This window comes from Solanum stenotomum, chromosome 1 (assembly GCF_019186545.1).
Source record: "Solanum stenotomum isolate F172 chromosome 1, ASM1918654v1, whole genome shotgun sequence".
Taxonomy (NCBI): Eukaryota; Viridiplantae; Streptophyta; class Magnoliopsida; order Solanales; family Solanaceae; genus Solanum; species Solanum stenotomum.
The window spans coordinates 7,581,843-7,599,245 of record NC_064282.1 but is presented as its reverse complement, the minus strand read 5'-3'; the positions used below and the strand labels follow the sequence as shown (position 1 = coordinate 7,599,245).

General features: G+C 29.3%; 1 protein-coding gene across 1 annotated transcript; it reads right to left on the bottom strand.

The window, feature by feature from the left end:
* Nucleotides 1-2,808: 2,808 nt before the first annotated feature.
* Nucleotides 2,809-6,669, bottom strand: LOC125853550 (uncharacterized). Its single transcript, XM_049533265.1, has 4 exons — nt 5,032-6,669; nt 3,590-4,507; nt 3,221-3,523; nt 2,809-3,141 (listed from the first exon to the last, which is right to left on the bottom strand). The coding sequence occupies exons 1-4, from the start codon at nt 6,667-6,669 to the stop codon at nt 2,944-2,946; spliced, it is 3,057 nt and encodes a 1,018-aa protein (XP_049389222.1). The 3' UTR covers nt 2,809-2,943.
* Between the last annotated feature and the right edge of the window lie 10,734 nt (nt 6,670-17,403).

The window sequence follows — 17,403 nt, the reverse complement described above, 5'->3', positions numbered from 1 at the left end:
AATACTTTAGATTGTTGATTATTGTGATATATATTATTTTATATGTAGTTTTTGAATATATAAACTATCAAAATTTCTTATTTTTTTAATAATTTAATATTTATCTTAATTTTTTTTTACGGAAAAGGGCCAAAAATACCCCTGAACTATTCGAAAAGGTTTAAAAATACCCCTCATTCACCTATTGGGTTAAAAATACCCTTTCATCCACCTTTTTGGTCCACAATTACCCTTAAAACTAACAACCTTTTATTTTTTAATTATTGTTATTATTAATTATTATGTGGCATCTTTCTATTGGATAAATTTAAATTCCAACCCACCAAAATATTTTCTACCCATTTGACCCATATCCGACCCAAACCCAATTAAAAACTTTACCAAAAATAATAGATTTGATCATCTCTTCTCTTCCCCCTAAACCTAATAACCTATTTTCTTTTTTTCTCTTTTCTCATTCAACAATTTCAGGATAAAATTAATGATTGAATCAATTAGTATTTAAATTTGAAATTAACATATTGGTATTTGAATTTGGTCATATCAATAGAACTAAAAAGCTCTTCTTGATTGTGTTTGAATTTGGTCTTTCTTGTTTCTTCCTTTTGGTTCACACCCATGTGAAAAGATTCAATTTTTTAAGGGGAAGTTGCACTAGATGTCTCTTCTTAATCGTGCTTTTATGGTGACATTGAGGTAATCTGACTTGGGTTTTGTTTCTTTCTTCCTTTTGGTTCACACCCTTTTCAAAAGATTCAATTTTTCATGGTGGAGTTGCACTAAAAGAGCTGTTCTTGATTGTGTTTTCATGATGGCATTGAGGTAACCTGAATTGGGTCTTCTTATTTCTTCCTTTTGGTTCACACCCTTTTCAAACGATGCAACTTTTCATAGTGGAGTTACACTAAAAAGCTCAATTTGACTGTATTTTAATGGTGGCATTGACCAAATTCAAACACAATCAAGAAGAGGTTTTTAGTTCTAATTGGTATTAAATTCGCTAGTTCTTGGTTGATCACTGATATGAATATATGAATTATTTTAGTTATCATTGATTGAGGTTGTATATGATGATGAGAAAGAAAATAGGTTATTAGGTTTGAAGGGGAGAGAAGATGATCAAAGCTTTTAATTTTGATTATTTTTTTAATTTGGTTTGGGTCAAAGAATTTGGATATGGGTCAAATGGGTAGGAAAAATTTTGGTGGGTTGTAATTTAAATTTATCCAATAGAAAGATGCCACATAATAATTAATAATAATAATAATTAAAAAATAAAAGATTGTTTGTTTTAAGGGTAATTGTGGACCAAAAAGATGGATGGAGGGGTATTTTTAATCCAATAGATGAATGAGGGGTATTTTTAAACCTTTTCGAATAGTCTAGGGATATTTTTGGCCCTTTTCCGTTCTTTTTAAAATATCAAACGTAATAATAAAGATCAGAGCAATTTATATTTTATCACAAAATTATAATTAGTCATGTTACCTAGTTATACATGTTTCCTAATTAGTGTTTCTCTGTCTATTTATTAGTTTACCCCATCAATTTATTTGTCTTATTTTTTAATCTGTTTTAAAAAAATATATTTTCTTTTTTAATAACTTTTTATTTTTACTTTTTCAGCTTGATATATTTAAGAGCATAAAAATAAAAAGAAAAATTGATATATTAAGCTTTACAATGCGATACGTTATTATCAAGGCATAATACATATATTAGCCCCTAAACTTGACTTCAAATTTTAAGTTTGACCTCCAACTTTCACAGTGCACAAATAGACACTTTAACTATCCAGACTTTTAATAAATAAACCCGCGAGTCCTACCTGGCAAAATGCGTGATATGCACGAATTCTGCGCGAGTTGGGAGTTATTTTCGAGGCCCACAACGGTAAAAAAATGCTGAAATGACAATCCTACCCTTAATGAATCCCTTTTATATATATTTCTTTATATTTCCAAATCAAAATCTCATTTCTCTTTTCCTCCTCTTTCAAACCAAGTTTTTTCCTCTCTTTAAAACGATTTGTGCTCATATTTAGTGCAAATGGATTCTAATTTTTTTTGTCATTGTGGAAAAAGAGCTATAATGAAGATTTCTTGGTCTGCAAACAATCCAGGTCGTTGGTTTCTTGGATGTGAAGATGGTCGGGTATGGTTTCATTTAAAACATCTTTTTTGGTTTAAATTTTAGTTCTCAAGATTCAATTTTGATAGTGAATTTGTTCTTCTTAAACAGGTTGGATGCAAATTTTTTAGGTGGTGTGAACTTGATTATACTGAACACGCTAGAATTGCTATTTCGGGATTACAAAAGAGGATAAAAAAACATGATGAAGAAAAGGAAAAGATTAGGAGGAAATATCGAGTTTTGTTGATCATTGTGATACTATCTTGGATTTATAGAGAGTTCTTTATGTAGTAAATGTTATGTAGATTGGTTGAAAAAGTTATGCCAGAATCGTTTTGTTCGTAAAGTAGTTTTCTTTATGGGTTAGTGGCTACCACTATCTATTGTAAGCAATCAAAATAATGGATGTGAAATGCACTATTTTAGAGTTGGCAGCAGTTTGTCTCTCAACATTAGTTTTAATATTCATCACTTTTACAACTTACAAGGACATTACTTAGCATGATTCATACACTTTCATACTAGCATGATTCACACACTTTCATACATAGTAAACACCTAACATCAAGGCAGCCTAACATCAATCATAACAAACACCAAAAGACTTCACAAAACATAACTTAATATCCATTAAACTGGGACAACTAAATACCCTCCAAAGATTTGTCTATGCAAACATACATCAAAATAACCCAAAATACATCAAAATGATTAGTAATTGGAGTATGCCTTTACAAACATTTATCAAAATAAACAAAAACAAAGACCTCCTAGATCAACATTTATACACATCATTAACACTTTAAACTCTTATGGAACCCACTTGCCCTTGGATTTGCTTTGCACCTTTTTCTTTGACAATTGTTGAAGTTGATTTCTAGTCATTGCATCTTTTCCTTTCCATTTCAAACCAGGTGGCTTGAATCCAAGATCAACATTTGTTTGTGATGCATCTTTAAATGCTATCCCTGTTCCACTTGAGATAACCCTTTCACTTGATCTTCCTTGCTACATAATTCATAGGGCATTATTTAGTATACCTTAATAAAGATGTAAGAAAATAAATTAAAGAAGGCAATATACATACGTTAATCACTTGTCTTCCAGTTTGTATGTCTGTGTAAACACCAAATCCCACATCTCTTGTTCTTTTTCTTCCAACTGAAGGAGCTGGTGGCATTCCAACTGAAGACGGTGGTGGCATTCCAACTGAAGAAGATGTTGCACTTGCAATTGGCTCCTTTTTTTTCCTTCCTTTAACCTTTGAAGTATCTGCACATAAAGAAGAGGCATTTCTAGTGCTAGGCTGCCTCAATGGTGGTTGTGAAGGCTGCCTCACTGGTGGTTGTTGAAAAGGCCTTGCAGGCTGTTGTGTGGGCTGTTGAGAGGGCTATAAAGACTCAAAATTAGAAGTATAAAACTAATTAAAACTTACAAGAAATACAGAAATTCTTACCACTGATTTACAAGTTCTTTTGTTATGCCCAACTTGATGGCATTTGGAACATGACATCTTCACTCCATTCTTTGATGCTTTCCCCCACTTCTTTTTTCTCGGTTCATCTTTATCTTTTCTTCTACATCTACCTGGTCTTCCAGGCATCGGCTTCACTTCAGGAGGCTCAACTGGTGGGTTATTGGTGTCAGGCCACATTATCATATTGGAGATGGGTTGTAAGAAGTACTTATAAGCTCTTAGGAATGTATCTTTTTTGTACCAATGTTCCACATAATCTTCTGGTTCTTGCCCAATGTGATATAAGGCACAAACTGCATGTTGGCAAGGTATGCCCCTCAACTGCCACAACCTACAACTACATGTCTTTCTAGTCATGTCAATTATGTGTCTATACTCTCCTTCTTGAATTTCAAATCCAATGTCATGATTCCAATTCACCCTTAGTGTCCTACCAATCTCTTTGTTTTCTTCTAAAATCAATCTTGCCATAGGTGAAATGTCACCGATCCAAGTATCTACAAACTTAATCATATCTCCATGCCTATCCATCATTTTATGTCTAATATCTTCAAGCATACTAATCACAGATTTATGTCTAGGACCAACAATCCATGAATTAAATGTTTCACACATATTATTTTCCACCACATCACACTTTGATCTTTCACTAAATAAAGCTCTACACCAATATTCTTTGTTATATCCAAGCAATGCCTCACATATTCTATCACCCAATTTTCCCAAATATTCAAATTCATCTCTCAATTTAACCTCAAAGCTAGCTTTGGCACACCTCCAAAATGCTTTTCTCCTTTCCTCACCTCTCCATCTTTTTTGCCAATTTGCCCAAATATGTCTTGCACACATTCTTCTTTCAGCATTAGGAAGTAAGACTTCAACTGCTACCTCAAGACCCTAAGAAATATTAAATCAATAACTTTAAGGCACACTTCACTTACTTCACACACTAAGTGAATAGCTGCATGTTTTGCAACCTTTTAGACAGAATATTTTGCAACTTTTTATTACAAAGTGATTCAACAAACTACCCACAAACAAATAGCACAAGATCAAGATGCAAAAAATAGAATGAATCAGCTCATCATACTTAATTATCCCTTTACAGTGACATAAAGTCATTCTACATGATAAAATTGTGAGTTTGCAACATCATTCCCATACAGACCAATTGCACTAAAAACAGAATGTCAATCCTGCGCAAATGACTGATTGCAAAAACAGTTGACAAAATTAATCATGTCTTCATGATGTTAAATCTTTTGCAGTAACACAAAACAGTAACACAGGGCAGTAATACAGGACAGTAAAACAGGGCAGTAACACAAAACAGTAACACAGGGCAGTAATGCAGGACAGTAACACAGGGCAGTAACACAAGACAGTAAGCTGCAATAAATAAACAAAGGCAGAATAAATACCTTTTGCATGTCAGACATGACTGTTATGCCACTTCCATCACCAAGTTGCAAGTCTTCAATGAGATAGTTTAAGAACCAACTCCAAGAGTGTTTAGTTTCTTGATCAACCACTGCCCAAGCTATTGGATACATTTGATTGTTTCCATTTTTTCCAACAGCCACTAATAATACTCCTCTACAAGCACCCTTCAAAAAACATCCATCCAATCCTATAATCTTCCTACAACCTTCCAGCCATCCATTTTTCAATGCAGCAAAGCAAACATAGAAATATTTGAACAAGTGTAAGCCATTGACTGTTTCATTATCAGTTCTAACCCAACAAGAACTCCCAGGATTTGTACTCTTAATCATGTCAGCATAGTCTAACAACCTTGAAAACTCAAGCTTCCAATCACCCAAGAACTTGGCAATAACATTCATTTTTGCCCTGAAACATATTGATCTTCCCACTTTTAAGCCCCATTCTTTTTTTAGTGTCTCTTGAAGCTTATGAACTCTCATGTCAGGTTGAGATATTATTCTATCCCTCATCTTCATTTCCACATATTTGGCTGTGCACAACCTGTTCTTATTCTTTGAAATACATCTATGAGCAGGATAGTATTTCTTCACAAAAAAATTTCCAGAATCTTTATCCAAGCTTGCAAAGATTTCCCATTTACACTTCCCTTCACATTTTACCCTAACTCTATGAGATTCATTGGGCTTAAGCCTTAACTGAACCTTATGTTGAACAGCATAATCAGCAACAGCCTTTCTAAATTGAGTTGCACTCTCAAATATCATACCCAACTCAAAGAAAGAAACGGATGAAGAAGAATCATACCTCAATTTGTTGCTTTTTCTTCTTGAAGGTAAATCAACACCTGGTTGTGCTAGAACATCTAGCTCCTCATCACTATCTTTACTTGGTTCATCTGATGAATCAATAAACACTTCATCACCTCCCAATTTCCCATTAAATTTGGCTGCCTTATTGGTGAAGATATTCTCAAATCCCTTATCTATGCCAACTTCTCCAAGCTCAACACCTTGATCCTTTGAGAGTTTTTTAGTTCTCTTTTTTTGCTTTGCAGCTTCATTTTGTTTGTCTTCCCTAAGTTTTTCTCTAAAAGCTCTCAATTCTTCATCAACTTCACTATCATCCTGATCTGGAACATCATCTAAGTTATCCTCTTCAAAGTTAAGAGAATCATCATTTTCTTCATTTAATGGTTGTTCAACTTCACCTTCCCCATTTATACCATGTTCAGTGTGTGAAACCCTAGAGCAATTTCCCAATTCTTGATTATTATTTTCAACAGAAAATGGTCCCAAAGAAGGTGTAGCAGTGGACCCCCCCTTTTTAACAGTCACATGCTTCAAAAACAACTTAAAAAATGACCCACTCCACAAATCTTTAACAAAGTTATATAGTTGGTTGTCACTTTCTATCTTGACAAAATTATGGGTAATAGGGTCTTCAGTAAAAAAAGCATCAACTTCATCATATCCAATGTCTTTTGCATACGATTTCAGTTCGGTCAAAGAGAAGTGGTCCTTATCTATGCTAAATACGATGTTTCCCAATTTCGACACATATTGACCTTTATAAATGCGACCTCCATGGTGAAAAATAGCTATAATATGACCCATATGTATACAGCTGTAAGAAAATAACTATTTTACATTAATGGTGATAAAAAGATTCAACTTTGTATCAAAGATAAACTTTCAAAAGGGCAAATTTAGGCATACCTGAACAGATGAACATCAACTTCCCTAAAAATCTTGAACGATTTTCCCCCTTTGATTCCCAAATTTTGATTCACTTGCTGACCTAGGGTTTTCACTTTCACTTTGAGATGATTTTGAATTGTGTACGTGAAATGAACAGACGGAATGTTTTAACCCTTCTTTATTAATTGAAATTAATTAATTTATTTTTTAGTTCTAAAATTGACATGTAAAATGTTTAATTAGTTGGCAGTCATTGATTGGCTCACTTAAACACGTGGAAGCGTTTGCAATTCACGCACTTTGGTCCAAAAATCGCGGGTTTATTTATTAAAAGTCTGGATAGTTAAAGTGTCTATTTGTGCACTGTGAAAGTTGGAGGTCAAACTTAAAATTTGAAGCCAAGTTTAGGGGCTAATATATGTATTATGCCTATTATCAAATTTGAAGAGTCCAATATGCTTTTGTAACGACAATTAATCCCTCAATTCAATGTCAATACCAAGAAGCACTAATATTGATGAAGACACGTGTGCTTGAAGGCGCTTTTACTATGTGATAATATTTATAAAAAAAAAACTTATAATTTAAAATTCTTTAAATTAAATATATTTTAATTTCATACTCCCTTTATCTGATTTGATTTTAAAATTTTCCTTTTATTCTTAATAAAACAAATCTGAACCACCTAAATATTTAAACATGGGTTTAGATCATAAATTTTAGATGTCTTTCTTTATTTCTAAAATATTACTACCTCTTCTCTAATTACTTGTTCTTTTTTTTTTCTTAGTTATCCTTAATTACTTGTCCATTTTGACAAATTAAGAAAGAACATTTTTTTACCTATTATACCCTCAATTAATTACTTTGAAAAAGATAGAATTTATTGAAAATCTTAAATTTTTAATTCATCCACTTTATAGTTAATAGGAATAAAATGATAAACTATGTCAATAATTGTTTTCTTAATATGTGTGTCAATTCAAAAGTGAACAAGTAATTAGGGACAGAGGGAGTATTTCCTCTGTCTCAATTTATATGATTTACTTTCCTTTTTAGTCGGTCGAAAACAAAATGACACATTTCTATAGCAAGTAACAATTTAACTTTAAAATATTTATTTTATCCTTAATGAAATGATTTATAACCACTTAAATTTCTATCCTTCCTTTAAAATCACAAATTTAAAAAATCTTTCTTTTTCTCTTAAATTCCGTATCAAGTTTAATTACGTCACATAAAATGCCACTAAACAAGTCCAAAATGAAACAAATGAAGTATGATAATTTTATGTAGCTCGTCTAAACAGGCGTTAGTATATTTGATTTCCTTTTAATTAGAAGCCACATTTGTGGTCTTCTTTGACTGTTGTGACTCTATCTTTTTGCTTTCTGAGTGCCTACCACATGGAAACAGAGTGTGTTTTTATCCTTTTTAATCTATAAAAACTATTATTATTATTTTCAAATCAAACGATATTAGATAAATTAAATCGAAGAATACTTTTTGTGGGCCTCTAATCATTCTTCTTGATAAGTTCAAAATTAAATTGACGTTAAAATGCAAAAGGAAATGTTGGCCAAATATATTACAACAATAAATTTTAGTACTACTAGTTCAACAAGATACTCTATATAAAAAAAATAGTATTTTGGGGTTTCCATAACCAAAAATTGTTAAATTCAATGCCTATTAATTAAAGGATCTCAACTTTTCTCCGTTATACTATATAGACTAGGGCCAAGTGCTAGTTAAGGGGCAGGCTCAGTTTAGTTAGTATGATTTATGAATATGGTCCCAACCACTTATTTATTAAAATTTGTAACTTATGATTTACATTTATAAGTCAATTCAGATAGACTCATTATAGGCATGCTAATACACTAATTAGGTATGTAGGTGCAATGTAACAATTATAAAATTTTCTTAAAAAGCGTGGTTTATGCTGATTTAATTTATAACAATTTCAATTGGAAAAAGGTCATGTATTGCACAATATATTTTGATTGTTTCAAAGATAATAACACATACACATATTGATGCTATAAATTGTGGTAGATTTTATCGAGTTCTTTTTGCAAATAACAAAGAAGACGGAAAATATTTCCATTATTATTTTGGATAATATTTTTTGTTGGATAATTTGTTATTGTTACTATATGTTGGGGGGAATTGTGGGATTCTCCCACATCAATGGCTGACAGTCACATATACCAAATATCACTGCAAGTCCAGTGATACATAAGACATACAGTCACATACACCAAATAGTATACACCATATATACATTCTACATAGACCATGCATACGGTAGATATACATTCATTTCACAACCAATACATCTAAAATCCCTTAAATTACAGCTATGTTTTGAAAAATCTTTCTAAGTTGGGTAAATTAGGTATAAATGTTGCTAATGTTTTGATATGACATGTGTGATCTAGCGGTAGAATTGTTCAATGTCATAGTAATACTTGAGTTTGATTTTCATTTGCTATATTTTTAATTTATATATATATATATATATATTTATTTATTTATTTATTTATTAAAAAAATGGATAAATTCTAAGTAGTTCATCAATATTTTTTTAAAAATACTCCCTCCGTTCTTATGACCAATAAACGCAAATTATTCACTTAGTTTTTCTATTATTGTGATTTATGCATTGATTTTATGAAATGCCAAATACTCTTATTATGATCAATTATTTATAGTAACGATGACATATAAAAATGAACGGAGGGAGTATATATCAAATTTTTATTTTGCCTAGCTTGCTCTATTGAGAAAAGTCTGCTTTCCTAGGGAGTAGGGACTGGAAAATAAGATGTAAACTTGAGCAGACAATTTAACAAATTCTATGCTCATACTCGTTTCTGTTTATAGAGATTGAAATGTCAAAAAGGAAAATTTACCTAATTAGATAAACATATCTATATATTAACTAATTTTTTCTATAGTTTGAAATGATTATATATTGTCTTGCTAATTAATAATTTATATCAAATTTCAAGTTTGATGTACCTAGATATATTTATTTTTGTTACCAAATACATTTAAAAAGAGGTGAGCAAGATATTTATAGGAGGGAGGCGAGCGAGATTCTAGATACATGCGAATCACACTAGATACATCTCAGATACAGAGAGAGGGGAGCGAGTCAAATACATGTAAATTCAATTAAATACAATGTACCTAGAATAAATTGCACTTAATTTTAACTCATGTATTGAAAGTCCGAAATCTAGTAAGATTTATAATAAAATAATATAGTCACACAAATGGTTAAGAAATATTTTAGAGGATAAAAAAAAAAATCAATTTTTCTTGGTCAAATTTCATGTTAAATAAAGGAAAACTTATTGTATAAAGAAAATATTTACCATTTATAGTAATAACATTTTTTTCACTTGATCAATTTTAATACATTTATAATATAGTTTTAATACATATTAAGAGAACAATTTATAAAACACATATAATACAAGTTTTATTGATGTATAATACATTTATCACACATTTTAATACAATGTGTCAATTTTTTACCAAACAATCATAATATATTTTAAAGGAGTTATAATACTTATATATTGCATACATAATTTACTTTTAATACATAGCACATTTATCATAGTGTTGCTATAAATGATACTCCATAAGCGTCAATCCAAAGTAATTTTTCCTTAAATAAAATAGTATTAGTACGTAAATTGTGGTTATTCACCGTCATTTCATTATCAAATTCTCTTTACAGCTATACATATTGGGCTGGCAGCAGTACGGTTTAATTGGGCTGATCCAGATTCATTAAAATGTGGGTCTGCTTGAACTATATAAAGGAAGAAAAGAAGAAAATATTACTCCTCATATGGATACTGTGGTTAATATTCATATTATTAATCATTCAAAATTTAGAACAAACAAATAAAAATAAATAAAAGTGAGTACAAAATATAAGCAGAGCTTGAAAAATATATTTAGAGCTCTACCTTGTAAATGATCTTAAGCAGGCATGTTAACGATCTCCTAATATGCTATCACACATTTTATTTATTTACTATAGTATAACGCTTCACTTTTTATTGGACTGTCGTATAGTGTAAAAACTCGTAAAAGCACGTGAAATATTAGAACAGTTGATATTTTTGTCCAAATAAAAGGAATTATTTGTGAACATGATTTTTGAAGACTAGGCCCAAGTGCTAGTTAAGGGGCAGGCCCAGTTTGGTTAGTATGTCTTTATTACATTAAAGATTCTCTAAGTTCAAAAAGGTCCAACTTAGCTAACTTAACAGTCAAAACTCAAAACTTACATAAATTTCACTAGTTTATAAGTTACTTATTGGGAAAATTAGCAATTAAGTCATAATACCTAATATAATTAGTCAAAATAACAACACTTTAAAATATTTATTTAAAATGGCAGAATGACAATATTTTTATAAAATAATATGTATTCAGATTTTAGTATTTTAAATTAATTTTATTTATGGAAATAGTCCTACATTGGACCAAATTATATACCAATAACCGTTTAAAGTGGAAAAAAAAAATTAAACCTATACCATTAACCTTTTTTCATCACCATTCACGTTTCTTCCCCAACTTTCATGTTTCTTCCCCACTTTCATGTTTCAAGTTTATCTTTCTTCAATGTGCTAAATTGTTGTTCATCAAGAAATTTTCTTTATTGTTAAACAAAATCTCTTTTTTAATTCAAGCAGATTTCTCGGTTGGCAAGGTAATTTCCATTATCCATTTCGATTAGTTATTTTGATTTCTTTTGATTTATTTTCAATATCACCGTTTATGGTTTATATTTCACATTGTACATAATACGGATATCCGTCAATTTTTTCGATTTTTATGCAAGTTTGTTTACATATTCATCTAATATTTATGTATTTCAATTAGTTAGTTAGATTTCTTTTGATTTGTTTTCAATATCACCGTTTATGATTTATATTTCGCATTGTACATATTACGGATTTTCCATTAATTCTTTCGATTGTTATGCAAGTTTGTTTACATATTCATGTAAAATTTATGTATTTTAGATTTTTAGTCGATTAAACAAATTTTTTCGATTTTCTTCTGATTTCGTTTAATATTTCAGATTTATTAGAATCTACAAATTCATTCATATGTTTATTTTGTTTGATTTTTAATACATTTATATTTGCTTTTAGGGTTTTAGATTAGGGAAAGCATCTGTCTGTCTACAATGTCTGAATCAACAGTTTATTTGTGTATTCATTCTATCTATATATCAACAAGTTTTACATTTTTTATTTTTACATTATATTTCAATCTCAATTAGTATACCAACATGTTTGTATTTCCTTCTTAATTCGTATTCATCCTAACTGTATGCTAACAATTTTGTATTTTATTGGTATTCATTCTGTAGTTCAATCTCAATTTATATGTGAACAAATTTGTATTTCTCTTTTGTTTTGTATTCAACCTAATTGTATACCAACAAGTTTTGTATTTTATGTGCCTACTTTACCTTTCAAAGTCACTTTGTATTTCAAATGAAGAGAGTATTTAATTTCTTTTGTATTCACAACTTTACATTCAATCTCACTTTGTATTTTCATCTCACTTTTGTATTCATATATTGTTGTATTCAACATATAGTTCATGATCCATTAGTTTGTATTTTACCTTTCAAAGTCATTTTGTATTTCAAATGAAGAGAGTATTTCTTTTGTATTCACAACTTTATATTCAATCTCACTTTGTATTTATAACTTTGTATTTTCATCTCACTTTTGTATTCATATATTGTTGTATTCAACATATAGTTCATGATCGATTAGTTACATTAACTTAATGAGATACAAATTATTTATGCATTCAAACAGAAAAAACAGCTACTAAACTAAAATAAAATAAAATTCATTCGTTATACATCATAATTTGGATACAAAACATATGAAAAAAGCTATAAATCCCAATGCATACAAAGATTTCACTGATTCAATCAGGAAAAAAAACAACATTCTTGTACTCGACATATACGAATATCTCATCCAAACAAATAAAAAAATCAAAAAAAATACCTGATTAATTTTCGATTGTTCACTGGATGCGACAACTTTATAGTTGTCAATTTTGAAAAATTCTGTTTCAAAAATATGTCATATTCAACTTGAAGAAGCTTTGAAAGTTATCAGATGAATGATTTGGAAGACAAACTAAATTATTTTAATTTTTTTTTTATGTTCTTAAGAAGAAAGCAAAAAAACGCTCGACGGAAAGATGGCTATTTATGCTCTTTTCCAAACGTAACTGATTAGTATTTAAAATCTTTTTTTTTACCTTTTTTGAATTTTTTTGTTCCATGGTTTTCTCTGTTTTGTTATTAATTATTTGTTTTCTTTCAAATTAATCAAAATAAAATAAATACATAACTAATCCCTTAACAAACTAAAATAATGACATTTTTAATAAATAATGAAATTGTTGCTAAGGAGTCCCACTAAAAACTAAAATATTGTTGTTTTAAAAAATTTCCCATACACTTTAGTTAACAATATTACATATTTTATCAGATTTTTGTGCGTTCAGAAATGTCTAAATACATGTATCATATGGTCAAAATTATGTGTAATTTGTTTTACATACAATGTATCCAAGTGGATTCGCAGATATTTGGGATACACAACAAATCTCGCTTATCACTCTCCTATATATCTGGTATCCCAAATACATACAAATACATGTATCTGGTGTCTATCTATTATGATTCACATGTAACTGGTATACATAAAACATCTCACTCACCTCCCACCCTATTTTAGTATATATGAAAGCAAAGATACATATCTTCTACAATATATGGTAGAAAACTCTTAATTAGTAATAAAATACTTAATATTTTGAAAATATAAATAATAATAATAATATATATGGTAGTGGAGTATGTCTAATTATATAGTTTCGCCTTATTTTAGTAGTTATATTTCTATACAAAATAATTCGAGTATATTACAGTATATTAAAGAAGAAAGAACATATACATGACTTAAATGAAGACAATATAATGAAAGCTATAGAAAAATCATATACATGACTTAAATGATAGTTACAAATCTTAAAATTGTGTTGCTCTTTTTTCGATTCAAAGTTTTACAGTTTAATGAAAGAAATCAGGTAAGGGAGAAGGGAGGATGATATAGAATGAGGGTGATGAACGTGGGATGAGATGTTAATTGAGGGATACATAACGTGTTTAGATATTCAATTGCCCTAATCAAGGCTAGTTTTTAAAGAATAAGGTATCTCAAAATATCTAACTTAAAACATGCTACAAAATTCTTAATTAATAAAAAATATGTAATTATTAAAAGTATAAGTAAGATTAATACATGGTATAACTGTATATCTAATGAAGTAATTTTTTCAATTTCTTTGATGGGCTTCTTAATCAAACAAACCCTCATATTTCACCATAGTCTAAAAAAATAATCATTGTTATAAGTTATAACCCAAATATTAATCAGGTTGCTAAAAATAATTAGTAATACTCTTTCACTTTTGGATTGTTTGGCCAAAGCTTTTAAATTAACTTATTTTACTTCTTTTTTTTTTTATAAAAAAAAGTGCTTTCTAACAATAGTAAAAATACTCATGGAGAAAAACTCTTGGTGCCTTTGATTAATTAATTTGAAAATTATCTTTGAGCAATAATTAATTTTGGCTAAATTTTCAAAAATGTATTTTTAAATATTGCCTCATAGATGCTTTAAAAAATATATTTTTTTAGGAAAAAACAATTTTTTCCACCGTTTAATTTTTTTTTTTCTAAAAACTTTGCCAAATACGTCTACTTTGGAAAAGAAGAAGAAGAAGAAGAAAGATACATTTTTTAGGAAATATGCCTTATAAAACGTACTATAGACAAGTGTTTGTGCTAGTATGGGCTCAATATCTGTTTTTTTTGGAAAAATTAACTAAATACACATTTTACATCTTATTTACCATTATCTTTGAAATTTCATCCTATTGAAAAGAATTTCAAAAATTCCCTCTCAGATACATCACTCTCCCCTCGCTAATGCATCAACTATCCCCTCCTGGATACATCCCTCTCCTTTCTGATACATCCCTCCCTTCACAGTTACATCCCTCACCAATGTATCAGGAAGTCTAGTGATGTATCCGGATGTCCTATCCCCTCTATCATACATCCCTTCCCTCTCGAATATCCCTCACCTATGTATCTGGAAGTCCAGTGATGTATTCGAAATCCACAAATTTTAAAGGATTTTTGTAATTTAGAAAAGAGTAGGAAAATAATGTAATTAGCTCTTAACACTAGGGGTGTGCATCGGTCGCTTTGGTTCGGTTTAACCAATAAAAAAAATACTTATAAAACAAATATATGACTTCTCTAATAAATTTGACGTGACAACACAATAATGTAACTTTACAAATGCTCATAAAATAGAAACAATAATAACAAGCATGAAAAGAACTATACAAGTGTAACCCAAAGAAAAATAAGAGGAATAAGGTTCTTACTTTAGATTTTGATGTTTTTATATAATGTGAAGTTATGAACTCAAAGTCACTATGAAGTGTGAATTGAAAGTTAAAGGACAAAGACATAACTAGTAAGGTATTGATATTAATATATAATATTTATGTACAAGTAAAAGTAGTAAACTAGTAATCTTAATGCATGGGTTATCGGTTTACACGATAACCCAATATTAAAAACCAATACCGAACCGGTAACCCAATAATTTTTCTTATAAAACCATTAAAAAACCGTTAACCCAATAACATCAAACTAATAACACTTTTTTCGGTTTGGTTCGATTTTTGCACACCCCTACTCAACACTATGAGATTTATGTAAGTTATACTTTTTTTTTGTCTCTTTATGTGACATGGATAAAGTTTAGAGAGTATTAAATTTTAATATGATTTTTTAAATATTTTACGTTGTTAATTATTGTAATCTATAGTACATTTTACGTAATTTTTAAATAATATATGTTAATTCTCTTGTTCCAATATATGTAGCATAGATAGAATTTCAAGAATTATTGAGATTTACAATACCTATTATGTAGTTTTCTAATTAAATAATACATGTTTCCTCTTTTGTCCCATTTTATTGACACATATAGATTAATTTTATGAATCAACCCATTTTTTTAATAAGCAATCAAATTTTTTATATGTTTTTTTTTAAAAAATTTATGTCGTCAATTATCATGATTTATAATATTTTTTACACAATTTTAAATATATAAAAAAAATTAAGAAATAAGACAAACAAATTAAAACGGAAGAAAAAAACAAGCAAATATATGTAAGTGTGGAAACACACAGGTGATGCAGGCATGTTGACGTGTAGTTATCCACACTTATCTATTAGTAGTAGATATTCATATTGTTTCTTTTAATTACACCTATACTTCTGTAATTATACGTATCTTACCACTAATTAAGAGTTTATATCATATATTGTGGAAAATACACCTGTATACATGTATTTTTTTTGCTAACTTACATAAATTTCACTAATTTATGAGCTAATTCCCTAGATATCCGTTAGTTTGCAATATTACGAATCTTACTAGATTTTGGTGCGTCCCTAATTAATACTTAGAGAAATCTAAATCCATTTATTTCTCTTTCAAGCATTGCTCCTTCTTCGTGTTCGTCGACTTTGAGGAGAATTTTATCAAATACATAGAAAGCTACATGAAAAAAATTTAATCACACATAATGAACAAATCTAATACATCTAATCATTAGTGTATATCAGGTAAATAAAAAAAACTATATGATATACATAAAAATGATTCAAATACACAGAATAAACCGATCAAATACACAAAAATACACCTTCTGAAGGAACAAGTACAGAGTTTGTTGATGCTCAATTTTTTTTTGAATTTTTCTAGATGTTATATAACATAAATTCTAAAATTGCTATATGCATGATTTCTTACTTCCTTATTTAGATACGTTTAATTATATTTATTTAGTTAACATGTATCGTTAGATACATATATTCAAAATGTGAATTATGATATAATTTTGAGTAAATTTCAGATTTAGCAAGCATAAAAATCATATTTGTATGCTATAACTATAGTTTGCATAATTGCGCTCTATAACAAACTTTAATTTATGTTTGCTATGGAGCATCAAATTTGTATAAATCGCTGGCATGCCTCTCGTTTGTATAAAAGCGCAGCGATTGTATACGTATATCGGTTAGATAATTGTATATATGTAACTACTATGTATATGTATCAATGAGTGTGTTTGTATATCTGCATAAAATTTGAATTTGTATACAATTGAATCGAAATAAAATATTTGTATATCAAATCTCTCTTCTCTCTCGCTTTATACAACACAAATTATATATTGTAATTTATATAATTTGTGTTTGTATAAAGAGAGAAAGGAAAAAGAGAACTGGTAGGGGAAGATACGAAAATATATGTATTTGTATTTGTATATACAGTTTTCTCTCGCTTTATATAAACACAAACGCAATTTATACATTTGTGTTTGTATAAAGTGAGAGAGGTGAGCGACATCTGGGAGAGTGACAAGCGAGATCCGCTGGGGAGAGAGACGAATGACAAGTGTTTGCTATAGATTACAATT

Bases quoted from the DNA above. Each gene is read 5' to 3' on its own strand.
- LOC125853550 (XM_049533265.1), bottom strand. From the start codon at position 6,669: ATGGGTCATATTATAGCTATTTTTCACCATGGAGGTCGCATTTATAAA. The intron at 4,508-5,031 runs GTATTTATTCTG...AATATTTCTTAG, and splicing joins TCATGTCTGACATGCAAAAG to GGTCTTGAGGTAGCAGTTGA. The intron at 3,524-3,589 runs GTAAGAATTTCT...GAGTCTTTATAG, and splicing joins AAAGAACTTGTAAATCAGTG to CCCTCTCAACAGCCCACACA.